Raw genomic sequence first — 24,655 nt, forward strand, 5'->3', positions numbered from 1 at the left:
TCACTGGATGTTGTCTTTGTCCGAGTTATCTAAGATGCTGTTTCTGACTTGATTTGCAGGGTAGCAGAATCAACTGAGGAGGTGACCAAATTAAGGCCAGTGCGTCTCGTACAAGAGGACGGCATCATACGGCCCTACGACCACCATGAGTCGGGGGGCTATGACCTCTTTCAGGTGAGGTCACCTGTCAACCCTAGTGACCAGGCTACTAAACCCAGATGAGAAGGATTAAATTCTGCATGACCCTTTGTTTTAATTTAACAACTACTAACAGACAAATTGTTTTGAAGGATTGGAGTCAGTTTGACAGATTAAGGCAACACACTACAGGCTAAACCAATGGGTTTTTTTTTTTTTTCCATGGACTGCTCAATTTTGAGGATTTTGGGGCTATGTCTTCTTTCAGACTAGTTGGGAGAAAAATCCATATTTAAGTGTTTATTTTATCTTTTTGTGTCTATGGATTTTGATTACAGTACAGGCCTGTACATGTACAAACCCTAAAGTCTGTTTTCTCAAAAAATATTTCTCAGTCATTGTGCCAGAAATTTCCACTTACGTATACAAAACCAGTATTTCCAGTATTCTCTATTCAGTTTTTTACACATTTTATCCTTAAAAACATGATAGTTTTTGTCTTCTGATGGTTGACATTAAACATTATATTGATAAAAGGAGATATCCAAAATCCACTCTATAAAAACATTTAACTCTAATGTGTCAACAAAATAATTTTGAAATTGGTTTTATTCAATGTTCAGATTATTTTTTTTTTTACCCCAAATGTATTTTTTTTTATGATTTTTAACTGTGGTGTTTTGCCTTAAACTCAAACAAATTCCAAATCCTAAATTATGTAATCAAAATGATGTGTTCTTAATCGAAACTGATCTTAAACTCAAAAGTTGAAGTTCAAAAGTTCCCTGCTGTGAAGAAATTAATTTCTGTTTTAACATTTCGTATTTTCTCTCTTTTCTGTCCTTTCCCAAATGCAGCCTGAGGAAATGTAAAATGGGAGTGGGAGATGGGATTGGGATTATTATTTTAAATATCCATGTTATTAAAAACTTTTAAGATATTGTTGCACTTAACCAAACTGGATATTCAGTGCTACATCCAGTCTAGCCTGGTCCACCTACAATGGAATGTCTCATTATTGAGTTTAGGAAATTACATAATATCCTAAGTCTGCATCTGAAGTTGTCTGTCTTGTGCACCTTTACAGCTTTGCTACTTTTCTTATCTATAAATTTTGTATTTTATTTGTCTCTATTCATTTTGCCAAAAATAATTTCAGCGTTATACCTCAAACATTTTTATTATATTAATTTTTTATATCACTATATCCTTTATTTAAATTTCATTTCCTAAATTTTAGAAAACAAGGTAGTTTTAAGACTTCAAAACCATATGATGGCAAACAATAATAGATTTTCCATTTTAATATTTAAATAACTATTGGATTTGTTTTGGATAGGATATGGAGCTGGCAAAGTTTGTCTATTTTTCTAAGTGTCATTTTAATTTCTTTAAACTAATGTCTGTAAATGCATTTCCATGCATCTGAACTCTGATAACATAAAATTACATCTATTTAAAATATGACATAATGTTTATTCTTACTCATTGTGAATACATCAATCAAATGTGCATATTGGTATATGCAACCTCATTTATATGCAATAAATAAATAGGCATTTTACAGTGCATGTTGGAATTAATGTCTGATGTATTTTCCTATATACTTTATAGTATATTTATCTTATATACATAACACATTGTTCATAATTGTCATGTAATCATTTGTTTGAATGTGGCTTTTCTGTGTTGTAATGGTGTTAACTGAAGAGCTTGCTTGACTCCTGTGATTAACCTGGAATAAATCAATACTCCTCTTTGACATGAAATTATGATCATTTTATGCATTTCAGATGATTTATGATTTGTTAATTTGACAATGATTCTGATTGTTATTGCTGAAAGAGAATACATGCTGAGCCATAAAGAAGCATGTGACATACTTTGTGTATAGTGCCGCATGAGTGTGTATGTTTTTCAGAGGTCTGAAATTAAACAGTTGGATGGAGAGATCTTCAGAGAACACTATGAGTACCCAGGGCACAGAAAAACAAACATCATTATCACCAACAGGTATTCCAACAACAGGAAAATGATGAAACGGTGACACTTTCCTCATTTTCTCCCTTTTCCATGTGCTGTGTTGGTTTCTTTTTCATTTAGGAGAGTGATGTGTGTGAAGGAGATCGATGTGATTGGACATTTCAATAAAGAATGGGAGTGTCAGTTTGAGAATTTCCTAAGGCCTCCAAGTGCAGAGGGAGGAGATTTGAAGATATATTACCGGGTACATAAATGCTACTTTTAGTATTAGCAGATAGGGAATTGCATTGATTCCAGATTGAGAATTATACAGGCTTTCTAACTGATGTATGGTGAATAAATGATCATTGCTTGACAACAATCTTGATGTTGGTGCAGGAACAGAACAAATTGAACCTCATTAGGAAGGATGGACAGGTGCTAGTGAAGGTGATACACATGCAACATGCTGACATGGCTGAGGTAAACATCACAGGCAAAATGTTTTGTTTCGTTAATGTAATTCCATTAAAGTGAAAATGACAGGCACAATTTCAATGCCCAGTGTAGAATATGGCACTGGGCTTTTTATATTTAGCGTGCTATTTCATAGATTTTAAGCTGTGATCAAGGTGGTCACATGGGTTGCAGGCTCACATTTGCTTTAAAAAAGTACATAGCTATCAAAATGACTGCATTTCATTTTCTGTCAAGAACAAACTGGCCTGTTTGACCTCTTTTGCTTCACACTCCACAGAGACTACGAGAAGGAATCGACAATGCCAAGTTTTCACGCAAGCAATATCAGATGGCAAGACAGAAATCTCAGCGCTTCATCAAAATGGGCAAAACTTAAACCAGTCGAACTACGTAAACTTGTGGTCACATCTCCTAAGATTATTATACTGCCTTGCATTCAAAGAATCAGTTACTGTGTATTTGTTTTGGTTGTTTGGCAAATGTCTTAGTGAAATTTACTGAAGTTTTAAATGTATTTTGGAGTAAGAAGACTTTCTAAATCTAAGCACTTTGACTTGTGTTATCTTGTTTTGTTTGATGTCTTGAAAACAAATATGCTAAAAGAGATAATTTTGTTGTCTATATACAACTTTAATGTGCAATGTGAAGCTTGTCCAGTTTGGCTCACTTACCTTGATCATGAATCCTGTCAAAAAAGAAGACAAAAAGCTGACATACTGTACATATATATCTTTTCTAGATCATCCTTCCACAGGTGTTGCTTAAATTTACTCAACAAAGATGCATAAAATTGCTCTGCACTTAAAAAATGATAACATTCAAATGTTTTGTTTTCTTTTGTATTGTTTTAAAAGAACACATATGCCTCTTTTGTCCCTTGCACTGCACTTGAAACATTACTTGTTTGTTTTGTACGTAACCATGACATGATTAAAGGGTGCGTGTCTATATGGCAAGGAAATGTATTGTGCTGTATTCCACAGTTTTCCCACAATGATGTAGGCTACAGTGATATAGTGTCAAAGCACCTGGCAATGGATCCTCTCCAAGTTGCTAAGTGACTCGGCTTCCTGGATGTGGGTGCAAGTGACTCCTGTTGGCCTGGTGTGGGCAGGAAAGGAGAGGTTGGTTATCCCATGCCCTCTGCGGTGGGTCTTTCCATGTCCTCCTATTTCCTATGCATCAGTATGCCAGACATACGCCCACAGGTCAATGCCACAGTGTTACAGTTACAGCTGTAACAGCTAAAGATGCCAAAAACATGATGAATAATCTAAACTAATCCAATGCAAACACAAGGAATGTCAGGCTTTACATAAGAATTTCCTGATCTCATCAGTTTCTCCTGATAAAAGCAATTGCTTTAGAAGCATATTGTGTTTTGCAACAGACCATGTCAACATAGTCACTGTGTAAAGTATTGCACCTTGATACAACTTTAGTGCGTTTAGAACTATAGATAATCACATAGTTAAGTAATGGAAATTTTTGGTTTAAGGGCATTTATAGAATAGAGTTCTTATGTAAGAGCCAACTGAACCAATATTGAGATTTTTTTTTTATCTAGGCTAAACGTTTTTAAACTAATGGTTTATTGTGCATTACATAGTGTAAATACTTTTCATGATTAAGGTTATTATTGTAATCTAGCAAATTAACTGTTAATGCTAATGAAAACAAATTGGGTCTAAAGGTTGCAATTCTCAGTAAAAACACACTTTTAGAAACTCGAAAAGACTGTCAGCAGCAGGATACCTAATACAAGTTTTGGGCTTTAAATAAATCTGTTGTTTGTTAGTCTTATATAGTCTGTCTAGAAAGCACACATAATCCTTCAACACAACATGACGACAACGTGAAGCTCACGCACTGCGCCTCGCCTGGAGCTGCGTTCAGCGGAAGTACGTCAGCAGCATGTTCGTTCATCACATGTCAAGCATGCTGCCTGTCTGTTGTGTCGGTTTGTGTGTAGGGGAAATTTAAGATGGGCATGCAAGTCTAGACGAGACAATCTTTTATTTAATGATTAAATGCTTATTCACCAATAATAACCTGCATTTTGGGACAAGCGACTTCAAATTTTGACAAAGATGAATTGTTAAATTGTCATAAAGAAAAATCACCCAAATTTCCCATTCAATTGTCGATGTGAGTAGATCTATCAAAGATTTTACTTGTCTTATTAGTGAACGAAATCGTTCTGTTGAGTCGGATCTTTTTACCTTTTGAACTCGTTTCGAAATGAGTTTAATTCAATTTTACAATAGTAAAGTACAGGGAAATAAAGTTTATTTATTTTAATGAGCTTTAGGATTTTTACTTATTCAAAATTGTAGTTTATTAAATGAAAATTTTATCTAAATTAGCCTATTTTTGTAAGCTGAGTCTTGGCTGCAAACTGAATTTGGTCGTAAGAAATGGCTATTAACTGCTATGTTAATAAAACTTAAACAAATGTGCCACATATGGCTTTACTGGAATGTTTTAGAGAGCATGTCAATAGTGTGTTTGGCGTGACCATGTCTCGCGCTCAACAGCGCTGTCTGTGGACAGAATAGCCACACCCGCTCCCATGAACACTGATCTGTCACACGCTCAAGTGCAATCCGAACCAAAGGACGATGTAAAACGAATCCGAATTGTTTTACAAAGCGATCCAATTGTAAAAGTAACTGAAAGCCGCAGATGAAGATGGAGTCTCCGCCAGAGTCCGTCACGGTGTCGCGCAAGAGCGCCGAAGCGGGCGCTTCGGTGGAGGACAGCCCGGTGAACCTGGACAGCAAGGCTGAAACCGACAAACCAGCTCCAGTTCGGCGGCAGAGTTGCTCAAGTACCAACAGGGGTAAGCTTGAAGAACAGAACCAAAGCCTGCTTGTGGATTATTTTCAATCTTATTCAAGTTCACGGAGATCAAATTTTGAGTTTAATAAACTCCAGTCCTTGCATGTGACCTGTTTCACATTAGCTCTGAATTAACAATGGATTAAACGCATTAAATGTGTTATTTTTCATATATGGAGGCCTGGTGGTTGTCTAGCTAGCTCATGCACGCTTAGTGCAAATTAACTATAATGGGATAATACACACATTTTGTTAGCGAGCCCAAACATTACTGGCCACTGGCTAACCTGTCATATCTGATCTATTAGCCTACCCACATGCTGTTTAATCGAACTGTTGTCATTTTTCACGAGTGTCTCTTCTTTATCTACTCCTGCTATCATTGTGCATGTTCGATAGACAGCAGTGTGGCCAACGTACGTGTCCATATGTTTCAGTTGGCTTCTAATAATACACATTGACAATGACAATGCAACGTCTCTTCCACTAAATGTTTTATCATTCACTAAGCACAGACGAGAGAATATTTGCATAGAGAAGTGGTGATTTCTAGTGTGTAAATAAGCATAGTGCCGTTTTTTTACATGGGACTGCCACACCCCTTTTGTATGTTTCTGGGGATACAAGTCAAAGAAAGATCGGTTAATGTGTCATTCGGTACGGTAGATTCTCATAGTTTACATAGTCGGAGCAGATTTCAGGTCCTCTTGGCTTTGGCAGTCGTGGCTGTGCTTTAAAACCTAGTGTAGCTTCCAACCTTAGTAGCATTTTTGAGCATCACATGCTACTATGTACCCTTCACATGCTGTCTAAATAGGCAGTTTATTCGGTATTGAGACGCCGTCCGTGTGTCTGGCAGGCGTTGCGCTGTGTTTGCGTGTGTGTGGAGCGCTGTTATGTAACAGGTTAAGTCACACACTGAAGGAGAGGATATGAAGGGATATTTTCACATTTTTACTGCTCGTGTAAACAAATGGGGTTTCATGCCTGACTACTTCGGGTTTTAAATGTGTAGCTCGCTGTTATTTTTCCTGTTTGTTGACACGATTGATCGTTTTCTCTTCGCGGATACACTGTCGCGCTGTCCGGTTACGTAACTGAAGAAAGGAGGCAGGTACGCTTATGTATCCGGCCGCTCGAGGAGTTTCAGTTGGACTGAGAAAAAAGGGTCTGACACTCCTAACCCGCTAACCTATATTTTCAAATGCTCCTGCTTGGTTAAAATAACTTTCTCTGACATTTGGCCAAATGATTTTCCCAGTAGGCCTATTGAAGAATAATTTACCGGTGCGTGCGTGGAGAACAAATATGGTTTTACACTGGGCGAGGTTTAAAAAGCAGATAGAAATGATTTAGGATACAATTATAAAATAAAAATCCACATTAAATCCCTGGATGGTCAACATAATTGTCAGCCACTGTAATCCCTCTGGCTGTCTTTCCATAGTCAATTCATGAAAATAGTTCACTGGCATTGACCCATGTGAATTTTATGTTACTTTCAAACATTATGAAAGTTGAGCAAAACATTTAGCATGAAATGAAAATTCACCGTATATATTTTGTAAATTCATCTTCGTCTTATTGTGAATGGTTCATCGATCCATATGTTTCATTTTTAAGAATTTTTTTTGTGCTAAATTTTTAATCAAAATGTCATAAATTACTGTGAAACAACAGACTTCTCTTTAGTGACATATACTGGACTTCTCCAATCATTTAGTCTGCTTAAACCTCCTTACCCACTTCTTACAATTAACTGCAAGCTAGCATTCAGATGCTTCATCCATTTAACAACTGATGGATAAAAACAAAACCCCACCCTACATTTTTTTTCTTCTCCATAATTTTCTCTCTGGTATCAAGTACTATGGGGCTAAAGGCAAACCTTAAGAAAAATGTGCTTTTCACATTTAATACGTCTAATACTTCCTTAATACCCAAAACAATCACTTTAGCAAAGTTTGTACAATTTTGTTTTTGACAAATAAAAACAAATATTTTACAGTATGACAGTATATTTTTTCAATATACTGTCATTAAAATATGTTAATATAAAAATAAAATTATTTTGAAAAGTAAAGATTCTGCAAGCATTGAAGGAGATCCGTCAATAATTGAATATAGGTTTACAGTAGTAAAAATGAGATGATTAATATCAAATTTTTAAATATAATTGTTTCATTATAAATATGGTGATTATCTCTAAGGTGGACACCCAATTTAAAAGGTAAATATGATATTTACCATCTGAATCTATCCATGTCTGGTCAACAAATGGAAAAGTCAGCCAGTTATTTATTATCATGTTAATTATTGTGATTTTCGCCCCAACAGCAGGGACGCCTTTTACCCCAAATACCATATTTTAACACATGCTTCCATTATTGAAAACTGTTGCTTTATTTGCCTTGAATAAAATTGAGAACTTGTGCTGCTGCCTGCGATCATATCAATGATCCATGTCCATCTTGAAAAGCGGATGCTTTGGAAAGTGCTGTGACAATTTTTTGTCATCTAGTGGTTATTAAAATCAAAGGCGCCTTTTCCCCGGTGCGCCTTTGGCCCCATTGTGCCCTACACCACAGTACAGAAGAAAAAAATTGTGACTAAGATTATTCAGATTTTATTCCTCATACCCAGGGCCAAACCATGGGAATTTTGTCATTATTTACTCGCACTCATGTTATTTCAAACCTTATTGACATCTTTTTTTCCAAATTCTTCAAAATATCTACATTTGTCATTTTTGGGTGAACTATCCCTTTAAGGAGTTTTCTTCAGTCCCAGGCAGCAGCTGAGACTCTTCCACTCAACAGTCACTCTAAAAGCTCCATGTTTTACACCGCACAGGGACTACCTACCCGAGATGATGTTACATAACCTCTTGTGCTTTCTCAAATTCTTCACCCCAGTGGAGTTGGTGGGCCTCAGGGTGGACAAGTGACTACACACTAGCACTCTAGCACAAAAATGTGCAAGGCCATTGCTGAGCATCTTCTGTCTACTTGAGTCTGTTGTGTAGTGAGGCGCAAGATTGTGCTCAAATGCAACAAATAAACGAGAAGGGGAGCTGTATTACATGTCCAAGCTATGGACTTCATTTGAAGGAGAATGATGCGTTGGCTAGGAATGATAACAGTGTCTACTTGAATACAGCGGTCATTCTGTATAATGTGTTAAGGTGTGTTCACACCAGCTATGTTGGAATTTCCAATCCTCATAAAAGTTATAATTACAACCTGTATATTCCAGGGGTGTAACAAGATATTGTGTTACAATACAATATCTGAGATATAAAAATGCTGAGATTTTGAGATTTGGTGTCGATACTACATTAAACTACTATATATAATGTTGAATATAATGTATAATAATGCAATGTGATAATATTTGTGGGTCCTCCTCATAATGCCAAATGTCTTATATGACCTGTAAAAAGTGGCCTACATTATTTTAAATATATCGAGTCAGTGACGGAGTGGAATTTTCATCTAAAATAATTCTGTATTTTTAGCTTCAGAATCATGAATATTGTTATTCTGGTGGCACCATTGTCCTGTGCATTGGGTTACCAGCACCTTTTACCATATGTCTTGAAATATCGCCATAATATTGTATTGTGAGTTCAGTATCGTGATATGCATCGAATTATAACATGAGGGTATCGTTACACCCTAGTATATTCTGAATTTTTGGAGAGCCCTGACTTGTACCACCTGACCTCTGCAAATTGCAATGCCACGCGGAAACACTCGAAACGGCAGCGGCTTCAGCAGTAAAATGTAGTGAAACAGTTATTTTATAATATTTCTAATAATTCCTATAATTGACTATTGGCAATGTATTAATAATCCATGAACACATACAGTTAAATGTAGCTGGTACAGAGCTGAATAATTTTCTAATGCCCTAAATAAACTATTTATATTCATAATGTTTATTAATAAGGTATTTTCATAACAACTGTTAATTTTCGTATTATAGTTTGATCCATTAATTACTCAAATGGCACAGATTCATTTTGACTTTCATAGTGTTGCCATAGAACATGAACAGCTCCAAGTAGGACGTCCTGGGTTTGTCAGTAATTATGGTAAATCTAGAATTTTGTGAATGCAGCTTTAATTCCAACATCTACTGGCCTGTAAATTGTAATTTATTCTGTAAATATTGTGTAAAATAAGCATTAACAGTTTTGTGCACATATTCATATATTGGCCACCAACTTAAGCCTGGTTCACATGGGACGATTTAAAAATTCTCAGCCGATTTTGAAAATCTGAGAGACCCCATACACAGCGATTAAAAAAAATCACGGGTCTAACAGTTATGGTCGTACAGTGTGTGGTGCGCTGCCTCACGGCAAAATCAACACATCACACACAAACCGATTTGACTCCCGAGCATTTCCAGGTCCGAGGGAAAATCTCACGAAATCCCCTGATTTGAAATCTGAGCGGTCGCGACATCCTTCCTAGCAGACGAGAGCAGTCTTAACACACCACACACGGCAGGAATATCTTGCCGTGTGAACCAGTCTTTGGGTATTGATCAGGCCTTTGCTATTAAAAGGCTTGTGTTGTTAACATGAATATAGGAGTGAATGAGGAAAATACTGTCTTGGTATGTGTGGGTTTCCAGTGGAATGAAATAAATATAGGCATGTTGCCTTCAACACAAGTGGGGGGAACAAGGGAAGTTATGCAACTGGTGTTTTAGAGTTGGCTTTGACAAAGTCTTGTCTGGAAAAATGAACATACTCGCACCGAGAGAGAAAACACCCTAGCGATCGTGTTATTGCAGTGGTGACAATCGGAATTGGCTACAGGTGCACCCCATCTGATGCTGCCAGGTTAAGTAGGCCTACTCTACACACCATTTAAAGCACTTGCAAAATGGCCATAGCATGACGTTTGGCAAGATGAGCTTCCAAATGATCTACTCACTCTGGGCTAATTGGCTTTTGATACCGGGCCTCACTGTAACCTGAGAATTGCTGTGGATTTAGATGGTTTAGAAGTACAGAACATTGAACTGATTGTAAATGGGGTTGTTAAGGACTGGAGCTGCTGAAATGAAGGCGATCTCTTGAGTAGATACGAATCATTAACTGCTCTTTTAGGTAGAGAAGAAATGCGTTGTCCATCTGTTGGAATATTTGATTACATGATACACTCTGATGTTTTGAATCTCATTTTACACTCAAAGTCAATAGACCTTATGCACCAGAGAAACGAGGGCGCCGTCATCTTTAGAATATTGTCTTTGAACTTCCGTTTTCGTGGTCGCTCTGTATATTTCTATGGCATCACTGTCGAGGAGTAATTAGCTGGTGAAGTGGATTTACTTATTGTAGAGTTAACAAAAGATTTCATGGGCATTGTAATGTTTATTATAAGCATTGTAAAGCAGATGTCTTAACAAATGTCGACCGGAAACTTTTTTACGAGCAGTTCATTCATACCTATGCAAGATCGCTGTGAAAATACAGACCGGAAATCAAAAGACAACGAGCGCAACGCTGAAAAGGGACGGGGCTATAGGTCCATAGGTCGATGGAAATTGTCCATTTAACACTTCCATTTATTTCCATCTAATAATATTTAGCATTTTGGCAATGCCAAATACAAAATGTGACCAAGACACATCAGGTTCCATTCGAAACATTCAGAGTCCCGACTGCGAACACGGGAAAGCTCGCAAAATCTCGCGCAGTCAAACGTGACTTTTAGAGTAAACAAGCATAGCGCCGACAGGCAATATAATAGCGGTAATAGTGTTTGGACTGCTTTTTACGAAAAATGGATGAAGTCATGGAGATTGCATGAACATGGACCTTTACACGTTACAGCGAAAGCGGGAGGTAAGTAAAATTAGTCACAAAATACAGCTTGCTTTCTGATTGGCTATTGTTTTGTTCCTGATGACAGTCTACAGAGTGCGTGCATGTTTGTCCTCGGGCTTCACCCAACATTACTGGATTTTATGTTGGATATTTACGATTTGAGGTCTGTTGACATTCTCAAGAGCAGATTCAATCACTTAATGCACCTCAAACGACAGGAAAATCTGATCCGTAGAACCAACCAACAAGATAGTTGGGACTTGTTGGACAAAAAACTAAATTGGGCCCTTAAGATGACGTTCACAGGATAGTTGTTGTTTTTGGTGCTCTCTTTACCTTCTTGCTCAGTGACATTCCAGAAGGAAAGGGGCAAGCGTTCATGCCGAGTTCATCTGAATATGCTGCACTGTACTCTGTGTACTCCCCGCTGGGCTGTAACTGTGGATTGGGTCCTGTTGCATGCCTCATGTTTCCCCTGCAGCATGTACCAGAGCTAGATTGTTTACATTTAGAGCCTCTCCACCTCACAGGCTCCCTATGAATCATTGTGGTACATTGTGAATTAGGGTGTTTTGATTAGTAGGTCTTAAAGTTTGCAGTCCATAGGAATGGAGCTAATTGGTTTGTAGGGTTGACTAGCTTGAAAGTCGAAAACAATAAAATTAACTGCAATTATTTTATTCTGTTGACAGCCTTAATAATGCTCTAATAATGTGTATTAAAAATTAAACACTGCTTGCTGTCAAACCAAATATGTAATATACCAAGATGGTTCACTCATATAGAAAAAAATTGCAATGTGCAATATCACAGAAAAAGTCGTGCCTTATAAATAAAAGAGCCAATCAGCAATTTTTAAAGTCATCACATCAATGCAACTGCCATAGAAATGGTGAGGGTGCTGAGATGCTCTTTTGGCATATGCACATTATAACTTTACATTTACAAGGTGAGGGTACATCAGATTGTTTTGCCAATTTATGTAATTTTAATGTGGGTTTGGCAAGCAGTTTTTGACTTGCCAAAAGGTATTGCAAATATGACTGCAAAGTGAACTGACTTTTCTTAAAAGAATCTAGAAACCAGCCTAACTATAGGATTTCCTCAAGTCTTCTTGGTCAAAAATCTACCATTTTACATGTTGTTTTGCCCATTTATACCTCAAGACAGACAAGGCGGCTAGTTGTGCAGTCAGTTTGACCAGTCAGCTTTGAAAATATGTCGTTTTGCTCATCCCTGCTGTTTTTGGCAGCAAGTTCCTTTCTTTACAGGATTGTGTCATTCAGTGACTATTTCATCGCCACTGATGATGTTCCCAACATTCTTTTGACAGAAGATTTGAGTTCAGATGAATCATCTAATCTCTCTTTAATTTGATAAATTGTCAGTATGCGCACACACACTGACCTTCCAAGAGAAGATGTTTGTGTTGAATCCTATTTTCCATTGCACCGAATTCCAGTCTAAACAGTGTGATAATCCCAGTATCATTTGTCAGAGTGTCATGTCAAGTAGCCTGGACAAAACATCCTCCTTTCTCTTATCCAGCTGGAGCAGGGCTGCATGATATTTTGGAATTATCAGAATAAATATTGCAATTTGCAAATGTACCGCAAAATGCATATCACAATGACTTGCGTGAACTGAATAGACTGGACACATACGGGTGGCATCAGTGGCGTAACCTTGTTTTAAAAAGTGGGTGGGATAGTGTGTGTGTATGGGGGGGTGCTAATGTCCCCAGAGTGTGTATGTGAGTTTTAGCTCAAAATACCCCACAGGTATTTTTATATAGCATTTTAAAATTGTCACTTTTTAAGAGTGAGCAAAAACGCATTGTTTTATGTCTGTCCCTTTAAATGCAAATGAGATGCTGTTCCTGGCACAGAGGGCGGAGTTACAACAGTTTGTGTCCTTTTACCTCACACAGACTTGCACTGAAAACTTCAATGTTTATGTTCAAACCGTAGTCAGACAAAAATGGAGAGACTTAAGAGGAAGTGAAAACATGTAGAATGCAACAGGACATTTCTGAATGGTTAGTTGATGAATTTAGGTAGCTTATATGTAGTTATCTTATAGTCATTGATTAGCATGTTCTGTCATGATAATCTATAAATCGTGTTCCCAGGGGCGGGGTTTATGTACATTTTAGGGTATGTAATGGCACTAACCCGGGAGGAATTTCATGTAGTCCCTATACCAGCTGTTTGTTGTGGTCTTTAAAAAAACGATTTCTTTAAAAGCAAATATATTCCTTTGCTTTGAACTTTGAGCTTCGTAACTTTACAGATGTTGTTTATGTTTAAACTGCAACATTACATGCTAACTAAAGTTAAAAAAGTGAAATCGTAATCAACCACCCCTTTAACTGTTCTTGTGGCCTTATTGTCTGGTGGTAGAACGTTTGTTAAGAGTGTCAGAGGTTCTGGGTTCTAATCCACCTTCGTATAGTGTTTTTTCCCCCTCATCATAACCAAAGATGTTCATCAGTGATTGTATACAGAGCAGGGACACATTCGTTTGCATTTTGCTTTGTGATTTAACCGGAACGAAGAGAGAAGTCTCTGCAAAGGAGTTAAGCGATAGATTGAAGTGCTCGTCTGTGAGGACTGTGCATAAGCCTGATAACAGTGGCAACAAACACTTAGCATGATTTCAAAAACAACCCATTCCAGAGCCAGATCGCCTCTTATTTAACAAACAAATGAAATTAATATTCTGCTAGTCAACTGGAAATGTTTCATTTGTATTCAGTGGCAGGGACAATATCGGCTCTGGCAAAAATGGTGGGGACATGTCAGCTTTTATTGGCCAAGGACCACCCAGAGACCGTCTAACTGACATGCAAAGCAACCAGTCACAGTTTGTTTGGTTCTGCGTCATGTTTAGAGGTGTAAAAATGTAATATTGATGTCCCTTTGGAAAAAAATATCGCCATTCATGTGTTGGAATTTTGTTGATCATTTGTTTTAAACAGCAAAATCAATATTTAGACACACCATTTTTAAAATATATTTAAATATAATATTTTTGCACATTTAAAGCATTAACAGATTGCATATCAAATATTGCATTATTTAACGAATCATCACGTTTTGGGGTCCTTGAGATGTGATTTGACTTGAGATTTGGGCTCCTTTTTTCAGTTGCCTATAAACATATTAATGGCAAAGGTGAAATTACACTCTATTTAGCACAAACAGGGCTACCATAATATGTGAGCAACATGTATGTACATGTTTGTATTTTTGTTTTTTGAGAGAATATTGTTTATGCGTGGTTCTAGAAAAAGCTAAAAACAGTAAAGGTGCCTACGTTAGCAGAGCACTACCATGAATGACTGATGTAACAGAGTTAGTAAAACAAATCTTGCTCAATTCTTTATATTTACTCAAAGTAGTAAGAACAAAAGACAATCTGCATTAATTGTCAACGTTTTAGGTAATAGTGGCCCACAGCTAAATAGCAGAACCATTTCAGTAAGACAGTAATAATGTGAGTTATCCAGTTAGCCGGAGACCTACACGATATAAAAAACAAAACTACGTATTTTGAACACACGGTAGAGAATATTTACATGAGTAATTAATCATACTTACAGGTTCTGATTCTAAGAAGCAAGTTGGTCCAAATAAAGTGGGTACTGTCGCACCTTTAATGGATAAACGTTTTGAAAATCCCATTTAGAAATAAGGCCTCATGGAGATTTGAGAACCAGTCATAAAAAGGATCTACTGCTGTTGTATCACTGGTAATTTTAACCACTGACTCTTCACATCCTCTTCTTTTGGAAGTGTTTACAAAGACAATTTGCTTTTGCAGAGCAGAAAACAGTGACTTCTCGACATGTACACAACACGAACCAGCTACAGTGTTTGAGAGCAGGTCAAAGTAGACATTGTTTGCGGGCAGCCAATGAAGACCATAGACGTGCATTATACCGCGTTACGTATGCAGGTCAGAGAAGCGAGATTGGAATTCCTGAGGCAGTTCAGAGAGACAAAAACTATTTATTGTGCACTTTTACTTTGCAGACCGTTTACATTCACAGACAGCTATATTACACACTGCGTGAAATGCAATATTCGAGAAGCATAATAGGAGCAAAAAAAAGCTTTAATTGACTCACTTCTCTATGTTGAATTAATAGTGAGCTGTTTGAGATTATAGTTTTTCTGCCAGCTGCTCTGACATCATTCAACAAAAGTGTTGCTTTCTGCCAATGCCACAAAGCAAGCATCTATCCAGGAATGTGTGAGAGAGACAGTGTGTGTTTGTATTCCTCCAGCTTAGGGCTATATAGTAGGGCTGGGTATTGACACAAATTTCACAATTCGATTCAATTCAATATTGATTATTTTGGATATCAGTTACAATAAATGGCAAATTTTCTCAAGGAAATTAAATATCTTAACTAATGCTGTAAACTATGGGAGTCTAGTTGTAGCCTAGGCTTCATTAACCTAATATGAAGTTAATAATTAACTGTTTTGTAGCTATACAAACACTTTTTATAATAAGAATATTATGTGAAATATAAACATTTAAATGGTGTCTGTCATAAAAACTTAATAAACTAAAACATATAACATATAAACTAAAAACATACTAAACTAAAAACAGATTTATTCAAATATGCATTAAATATTTAAGAACATTAAGATCATAATGCATATGTAATATGGTGTACATATTTAGCAAAATGCTCCTCTCTAGAGTTATTTTTTTCTATCTGACTAACGAGTTTATGTGGGTTTTCTGAGGTAAATATGACGATACATAACATTGATTACAAGCTGTTTAACTGACGTCTTTCCACGGTTGAAACACTGATTGAGCGAATCATTGTGACATGATACGGATTTAGATAAGTTGTACTCTATCTTTAACACACTTTCAGATGCTCATTCATGTTTATTTCGCGCTGTGACTGGTATTAATAAGCCGGAAGAGAGATCAGCGCTGCTGCTTCTCTTGAGCTGCAGTGCAGAGCGCCAAAACGCTATTTATGTTTTTGAATTTCTAAAGAAAATGGACGTAATTTGAAATTTGAGACTTTGTTTCATATCAATAGTAACAAAGGACAAAGATTATTGCGATTTTTTTTATTATTATTATTTTTTCTTCCTTCCTTTGGATGCGTGCAGCCGCGATACAACGTTCCATTCATGCATTCAAATGAAACAGGATGACTAATCGGTTATTGAGATTTAAGAATCGATATCGGTTCGTAATAATGAGAATCGATTAATATCGAGAAATCGATATTTATTACCCAGCCCTACTATATAGTTTTTCTCCCTTGCTGTGTTATGGATTTGCTATGTGGGGATAAATGTCCTGGTTACGTTCGTGAGACAGCTGATCACGGTCGACAAGTTGATCTTGGAAGCATTTTAAATCGATCGCGAAGAGTTTTCAAAATCGGAGAAAAAAAGCCTATTGTGTGTAACATAGTAAATGGTGTCTGTGGGATGCAGAGGTGCGTGCGCTGTTACAATCATGTCATTTTTGCCGCGCACACCTTTGGGCTCATACGGACGCGTCAAGTTTAAACAAGGTTCGCATCAAGTTTAAACTGGGAATTGAACCCATGGCCTTGGTGTTGCAAGTGCCATGCTCTGCTGTTTGAGATAAAGGAATACTGCAGTGCATCTAAAGACATCTGAATGGTTAGGCTATGCTCATTGCTCAGAATATACAATACTAGCTTAGTGCTAAATAATGTGATAAATTGTAATAAATAGAATAATGTGCAGTATAAATAAAATGAACATGAACTAAATATAGCAGGCCTATTCAGGGTACAGGCCAAATCCATTCCGTTTGAAAACCAAGACTGTCCATCATTTTGATGGATGTATATTTTCGCCAGAGAAGTCATAGTTCTACTAAATACAGTAACGGTTGATCTTTTTAAGGTGTGTTGTAGAATATTTTAACCCTAACCCTACAGTCGACATTGTTGTTCCCTATAATATTTATGCTCTTGCTGAGTCTTCTAATCCTATACTCTAGCGCGTCTCCCTGTCGACGTTGGCTGAGCCTCCTCTAACTTTAACTTGCTGCGCAGCAAAAATAAACAGACAGACTTCAGCAAATGTCTTTTAAATGCTTTAATCATGTCCAGGGGAGTTCTCAATCATTTCTCAGAGAATGTCACTCAAAAAGAGGAATACATCAGGTTTTATAGGATAAAGACAGACACAACAGTAGGATCATTGTGACTAACTCATGATTTAACATGTCACCTTCTATCAATATGATTGGTTCAATTTGTAAAAGCAAGCCTTTTACCCTCTGTTACTGGCATAAGCAAAATGATCTCGAATCATCAGAAAAAACAAAGAAAAGGTTAAGAGTTCCGTTGATTACTCGATATGTCATGACACAATGCAGACAAGAATATTTTTTTTGTGTATTTTTTAATATTGTCATGGTCAGCACTTCAGAATTTTTACACAATATTCAAAGAACAGAAAGTTTTAGTAAATTTAGTTTCAAAGTGTTAGAATGTTAGGCCTAAAAAGGGAAGTGAAGTTTAGATGTTAGAATCATGGTTGGTTTTAAAAGGTAGTTTACTATCCTTCACAGGTGACTTCTGTTTTTGTCTTTGATTTAACCTTTAAAGCTATAAATACTGACATTTTATATAGTGATCAAATATTAAACTTAATGGTAGCACTGCAATCTCATTTGTAGTAGTTTTTCTATTATATACAAAAAAAATCCTCTCAACCCATTCACGTCTTAAAGGTTGTTTTTTTTTTTCATTTGGTCCTTTAGTTGTTAAATAGCCCTGCTGTACAGTATACAGTACAACGATAAAAACATAAAATAAAAAAGGTAAATGAAAACTCATCATGCAACCATAAATGTTTCACACAGTATGCTACATTATGACCTCATAACCCCATAATATTTCATGTTTAGTTGTCAGTGAGATTGTCCAGTTATCCTTTCTTACTTAATTTGACCCTTTTTAAAAATGTGCAGGCCTATTAAATATTATTTATAATTCCATATGCATAAAATCTGTTGGGTATGGATAGTGGATACTGTAGGTCATTTGGCCATTATGTTTGGCCTCTGCCAGGTAAGAGTAAACATCTCATTCATTAAGCTACTGGACTGAGGCCAGGCTATTTGTCTTCTGTGACAATTTTCCCACTGGTTAAGGCGGGGGGTTCAGCTACCCTTACACAGCACATCTGCAAGTGAGATAGTATGTGATAGCAGTGGATACAGTACAGTGAGAGAACATCTGTTTTTCCATAAAGCTTTTTTTGTTTTTTCTTGTGACCAGTGGTGTAACATACTCTGTTTTAACTTGTTAAAGGGTTAGTTCACCCAAAAATGAAAATTAAGTCATTAATTACTCACCCCCATGCTGTACCAACCCCGTAAGACCTTCGTTCATCTTCGGAACACAAATAAAGATATTTTTGATTGAATCTGAGAGCTAGATCACTACATAGACTGCCTAAGGGACTGGCTCTTGATGGCCCATAAAGTCATTAAAGAAAAGGTTTAAATATCCCATGTGCCTACAGCGGCTCAATTATAAGTTTATCAAGCGACGAGACTACTTTTTGTGCGAAAAAAACATAAATAACGACTTTATTCCACTATTCCATCATCATTGGATCATCATTTTTTTGTAAGGTAGGTGGCGGTAAAACTCCTAAGCGGTGAGCAGCCGGTAACAAGAAGTAGACGAATGAGAACGTCCTCGTCTCAGTTCTCGCGCATGCGCCCATAGGGAAGTAATGGAATAGTGGAATAAAGTCGTTATTTATGTTTTTTTCGCAAAAAAAGTAGTCTCGTCGCTTGATAAACTTATAATTGAGCCGCTGTAGGCACATGGAATATTTCAACCTTTTCTTTAATGACTTTATGGGCCGTCAAGAGGCAGTCTATGTAGGACTGATCCAGCTCTCAGATTCAATCAAAAATATCTTTATTTGTGTTCCGAAGATGAACGAAGGTCTTACGGGGTTGGAACAGCATGGGGGTGAGTAATTAATGACTTAATTTTCATTTTTGGGTGAACTAACCCTTTAAAGGACTTTGTATGACCTTTTAAAATTAGACCTTATTGTCTTATCTTGATTAACTTCAGTCGTTTTCACACCTGAAAGTCCGCACCAAGGTCCAAACCAAAGTTCACATTTTGAAACATTTTACTTTCAGAACGTTTTGGGTTGGTTTCACAATGCAACTATGCGAGCGCACTAAAGAACTTTACGTGACATACTTGCGTCCTGTCGTCATCATCTACAGTATGTGGGCTGCATCTTGACTTTGATTAGTTTTGTAAATGGATGTGCATGACGTCATCGTGTTTGTTAATTTGGCGGGTAATTTTGACAACAAGAATGAACAGACTCATATCACTGCAACTATATAGTTATTTTATGCCATAATTACCTGCAGCACCAACTATACACAAGGCTATAGTTAAAATTCGCAAAAATGAACGTCCTCATTGTGCAAACATTTTATCGTCGCTGGCAGGCTCATTTTTCTGCCACCTTCTGTTTTTTTGGCTATGATGGAACCACCGGAACTTCCTGTAAAAGGTCTGAAACTCCGAACCATACAGAAATGCTTTCACACTAAAAAATGAACCAAACCTTTGTTCAGTTTGATCCGGACAGAGACTATACCTCTTTTCGCCCGACCAAATTTCATCTGTCACCAAACAAGGTAGAAAGGGCTCTTAAAGGCATGAATATTTAGGGTGCTTTCACATCTGTAGTTCGGTTCATTTGGTCCGGACTAAGGGCGAAAAATTATACTTTATCATTTTCAGGGGTTTTGGTTCCTTTTCACACTACACTGATTGCTCTGGTCCGAATCAGTTGATGGGTTGATGAAACAAACTAAAATGTAGTCACGTGACAACATCCACATCACTCGTTGGCCAGATGTCTCTTGAACATATTTCCACAACTGCACTTTGGTCAGAATTAAGGTGTGGGAAAATTCCAACAACTCCTGGAAGTAAACAAAGAGGAGGAAAATCTGGCAGACATGCGGAGAATTCGCTCACAATGTATGTTCAGAATCCGCACAAGCTTTATCCTTTCGCAAATCCCCTCATAAATAAATGAGAGATTCACTGTGCAGTGCGGACAACTTCAGTTTTTATGATGAGAGTGAGAGTGCAGAATGCGGAAAGTCAGTCATGGCTTAATATTAAGGGAGGGCTACTGACAATCTAAATATTAATTTTGTTTGACTACGGCAGCTGGTTTAGTCCAAAAATGTGCAGTTCTTTTGCAGTTGGGTCTGTTCGAGGTCGGATCACGTTCTCACCAGAAACGAAACCGCTCCAGAGTTCGTTTGAAAGCGTACCGAGACCACCTCTTTAAGGAGGTCTCGGTACACTTGTTTGATCCGTTTTTGGTGCCCATCCGAGTGCGATTTGCTGTATTCAAACTGCATCAAGGGGGAAAACGGACTGTAGTGTGATTTAACCGAACTAAGGGTGTATTCACACCTGCCTTGTTCGGTTCGATTGAATCGAACTCTAGTTTGTTTACCCCCTTGGTGCGGACCTTTTGGGCAGGTGTGAATACAGCAATCGAACTCGGGTGCGGACCAAACAACCAAACCGAGACCCAGCTGAAGAGGTGGTCTCGGTACGGTTCCAAACGAACTCTGGTACGGTTCGTTTACGGTGTGAACATGAACCGACCCAATTGCAAGAAAGCACTAAGCCTACAAGTTAAAAGGCATCCGTAGTCGGAGTTGCGTTATGGGAAAGTGATCTGTTGTAGCCTACTACATTCTCTATGAATGAAAACTTTATACCTTATCCGTCTTCTGCGCCGTGCCACTGTCAGCATGCCATGGTAGGCGCACATGAGAGCATGTTATCTCCACCGGAACCGTCTTGCAGCACATCGTCGTCTTCTCAAAATCCGAATTACAACATTGTATAGATGACATTGTATCATATGATACTCATTAGTTTCTTCATATTGCGTTTGAACAGAATAACCAAAAATTAGTAAAAGAACAAATGAAGAGTTCAGATGCAAAAGCCTCTAAATGCCATTTGAAATTTTCTTCTTTAATGATGATTTTTTATCAAACTTGTATATTTAAGTTCAGTAATTTCACTTAAATGGCAAGTGAAATTACTGAACTTAAATATACAAGTTTGATAAAAATCATCATTAAAGAAGAAAATTTCAAATGGCATTTAGAGGCTTTTGCATCTGAACTCTTCAAATATTGCAGTACGAAATATCTCTATGCTGAGCCTTTTTTGCACTTCCTGATTTCCCTACTTGATAATCCTTGTCCAATGAATGGACGACCTTAGCACACGTGTGGTTTTGTTTACAAATGTTGGTTCACTTGCAAAAAGAGCAGTGTGAAAGCGAACCGCACCAAAATAATAATAATAATAATAATAATTTTATTTGGTCCGGACCAAAGCAAGTGAACTATCGGACTTTCCTGGTGTTAATACACCCTAAATGAGCCAGGTTTGAAAGCACCCTTAACCAGTTATGTAACTCAATGACTTATGCAGTAGCAGAACTGGTTATTTATACCATCGTCTGGGTTGTTACCACAAACCTTCTTGTTGCAGTTGTACTTTAACCACAGTAACCGTAGAGAAGTACTTGTTCATTTTTGGATAAATGTTCTGTATGTTCTGTTCTCGTGTTCTTGGTTTGTCCTTGCCCAAGAAAAAATATACAGTTTATTGAACAATGCAGATCTTATGTAGCCCCGCCCCTTTTCTTTTTTTTAAATTTGTAATGGTGAAGTAATTTTTTTCCCTGTGAATATTAATCCAGTCTTCTGTGTCACATGATCCATCAGAAATCATTCTAATATGCAGTTTTGGTGCTCAAGAAACATTTACAGTATTATTAATAATGTTGAAAAGAATTGTGCTGAATTATATTTTTGTGCAAACTGTCAAACTTGCAGTATATCGCAGATTTATTTGATGAATAGAAAGTTCAGAATTATGAATTACTTCATAATTTTATAAAAAACAAATCATACAAAAAACAATGTAAAAGTCTTTGTCACTTTTTATCAATTTAATGCATACTTGCTAAAAATAAGTATCTTAAATAATCTTTAAGTGGACAATTTGTTTAAATGAAAAACCTTACCAACAACTTCCCCATGTACCTCACCTCTTGCCCTTGTAACACAAATATCCAGTTAGTAAATGTATGTCTATCTCATGTATGTCACCCATTTCCCCTTCTCTTTCACTTCTCGCTCTCATTCTCTTTCTCTCTGCGCTTACACTAACACAGAAAATGCGAGTGAAAATAGTGTTTTAGGCATGACTTTAGTAACATCCAAACAGGGCAAACCAGTTGTCCCAACCAGCGCATCAGTTTAAACATGCAAATCTGTAATTTCATCAGGCGATTGTATTTATCTTTGAATGAAAAGCGTGAGCTTACTATGAGATAACATCTAAATCAAAAGGGTTTTGTGCTGATGAGCGATCTTTGATTAATTTTGAGTTTGTGAGAGAGAGCGGTGCTGTTGGAAGCAGACACATGACTGTAGCCCAGGGAAATCTGCATCCAGAGTGCGACCAATGTGGAATTTTAAAACGGCGATTAGGTCAATAAGGCCATTACTTTTTTCCATTAATCTCATTCTCCATCCTGTTAAACACATGCAGCCAATAGGACTGAATCTACCGGCTCTGTCTCGCTGCAGTTATAAACACGTATGCTTCCACCTTCACCAACTAGTTTGTCAAATAAACATCATTCAAGTGCGTTTAAGCAGAACAGCTCTTAAAGATGCTTCATCATCATGTCTGTCACTGTTAGGTGTCTACTTGAATTGTAATGTTATGGCTGGCTGTCGTAAGTGTGTATGTGATTTGGTGACTCAAATGCATAGCTACTCTGTCACACCACTTCCCTTTTGTGGGGGAAACTCTGATTATTTATATGGTATCTCACTCTAAAGCAATTTAGTGCCACTGGTGGGTGCTATTAATAATATAATAATATGCGTCAGTGTACATTGTTTTTTTTTTTTGTTTGTTTGTTTTATGGCAAACTAGCAAATGTCAGGAATTAATTAAAATGGATTCTTACAGTTACATTTTATGACATTTAATGTTTAATTTTTTTTACTGACTTGTTGTCGGGAGAGGAGATGTTAGTGGAAACCTGGCAGTGGCGGAAATGAGTAATTTGACAGATGCAGCATCTGGATGGGAGGGAGGAGAGAGCCGAGCCATGGGTTTATGTAAGATGAAGCTAATCCTTAGTGATTGGGATTATATAAAGTCTATATTCAAAGTGTATTTTACTCTCTCTCTCTCTCTCTTTTGTAGTCGCATCTGCTATTTCTCTCACCGCCTCTCCTCCTGCACTCTTTTTTTATTACTTGGATAGAAATACATTATCGATAGGGGATATTCTTAATAAGAAAGAATACAACAGGTTTTACATATAAATGCTGATGTTTTCCCCATTTTGATTCGCCTGTTGAATCATAATACTGTTCAATGGTTGGTGGATTCTGAGATTGATTTGAGATTACTTGATCATCACATGCATTCATTTTATGTGCCATGAGGGGGCGATAGTCTTCATAAAGCTAATGACATGACCTTTTTCTCATGCTGTGAAATGTGATCAAGTCTTTTAGTGCCGTTGAGAGTGACATCTCGTGGGTGATTCATAAAAGCACCATATTACATAAGAATCTATACTGGCATCTACCCACTATGCATCTGTACAGTAGCAGATGGTTTTATGAACAGATTATTGAAAGAACAGCAATTGCTCCTAGTTTCAGCATATACACATTGGGGGCCAAAAGTCTGAAATCATTGTGAAAATATGGGATTTCAAAATTAATTAAGTCTGGAAATGAACAGGATGTTAGAGTATTTTGAAACATTTATAATTAAGAGACATAAAATGAAGAATACATATTTCTTATTCTACACTTTGTCGGTCAATAATTAAAGGCCCAAGGCTAGTTAACAGAGAATAATACAGAACATTTACAATCAGCTTTGTCTTTATTAATGTCCCCCTGTGGTGAAAATCAACTTTTTAATTTTATTTATTTATTTAATATGGTATTAAGACAAACCATGTGCAAATTCATAAGTCAACACCATTGCTGAGTATTTTCTCTTTAAAGGTAACATGAAAATCTGACTTGAAAACGTGAAACCGTGTTTTGGTAAGCATTTCTCTGCAAGCTTGTCAAAAAATAAGCCGATCAGATTTTACTCTCCTTCTAACGTATAGGGGATCTTACTATATACTATGAAGTATAGGGGATATTATCACCCTTAACCTGCTTGTTTCCACACACAGCGCCGCTATTTGGTTTCGCAAGCGAAAGCGGTGTAAC

The 24,655-nt window shown here is 37.1% G+C and overlaps 2 protein-coding genes across 7 annotated transcripts in view; both read left to right on the forward strand.

Moving 5' to 3' along the window:
- Positions 1-3,545, forward strand: part of vps13c (vacuolar protein sorting 13 homolog C) — a 48,631-nt gene extending 45,086 nt beyond the window's left edge. For all 6 annotated transcript variants that reach the window (XM_089129576.1, XM_089129579.1, XM_089129577.1 and 3 more), the window contains 5 exons: positions 60-174; positions 2,060-2,151; positions 2,242-2,365; positions 2,500-2,583; positions 2,858-3,545. In XM_089129576.1, the coding sequence (XP_088985702.1) occupies positions 60-174; positions 2,060-2,151; positions 2,242-2,365; positions 2,500-2,583; positions 2,858-2,956 (514 nt within the window). In that variant the 3' untranslated portion in view covers positions 2,957-3,545. The remainder of the gene's footprint in view (positions 1-59; positions 175-2,059; positions 2,152-2,241; positions 2,366-2,499; positions 2,584-2,857) is intronic.
- A 1,570-nt stretch (positions 3,546-5,115) lies between these two features.
- The window catches only part of rorab (RAR-related orphan receptor A, paralog b), a 49,252-nt gene continuing 29,712 nt past the window's right edge, over positions 5,116-24,655 (forward strand). Inside the window, exon 1 of the mRNA XM_039662690.2 lies at positions 5,116-5,422. Coding sequence (XP_039518624.2) covers positions 5,266-5,422 — 157 coding nt within the window. The 5' untranslated portion in view covers positions 5,116-5,265. The remainder of the gene's footprint in view (positions 5,423-24,655) is intronic.

This window comes from Pimephales promelas, chromosome 1, assembly GCF_988280905.1.
Source record: "Pimephales promelas chromosome 1, fPimPro1.hap1.1, whole genome shotgun sequence".
Taxonomy (NCBI): domain Eukaryota; kingdom Metazoa; phylum Chordata; class Actinopteri; order Cypriniformes; family Leuciscidae; genus Pimephales; species Pimephales promelas.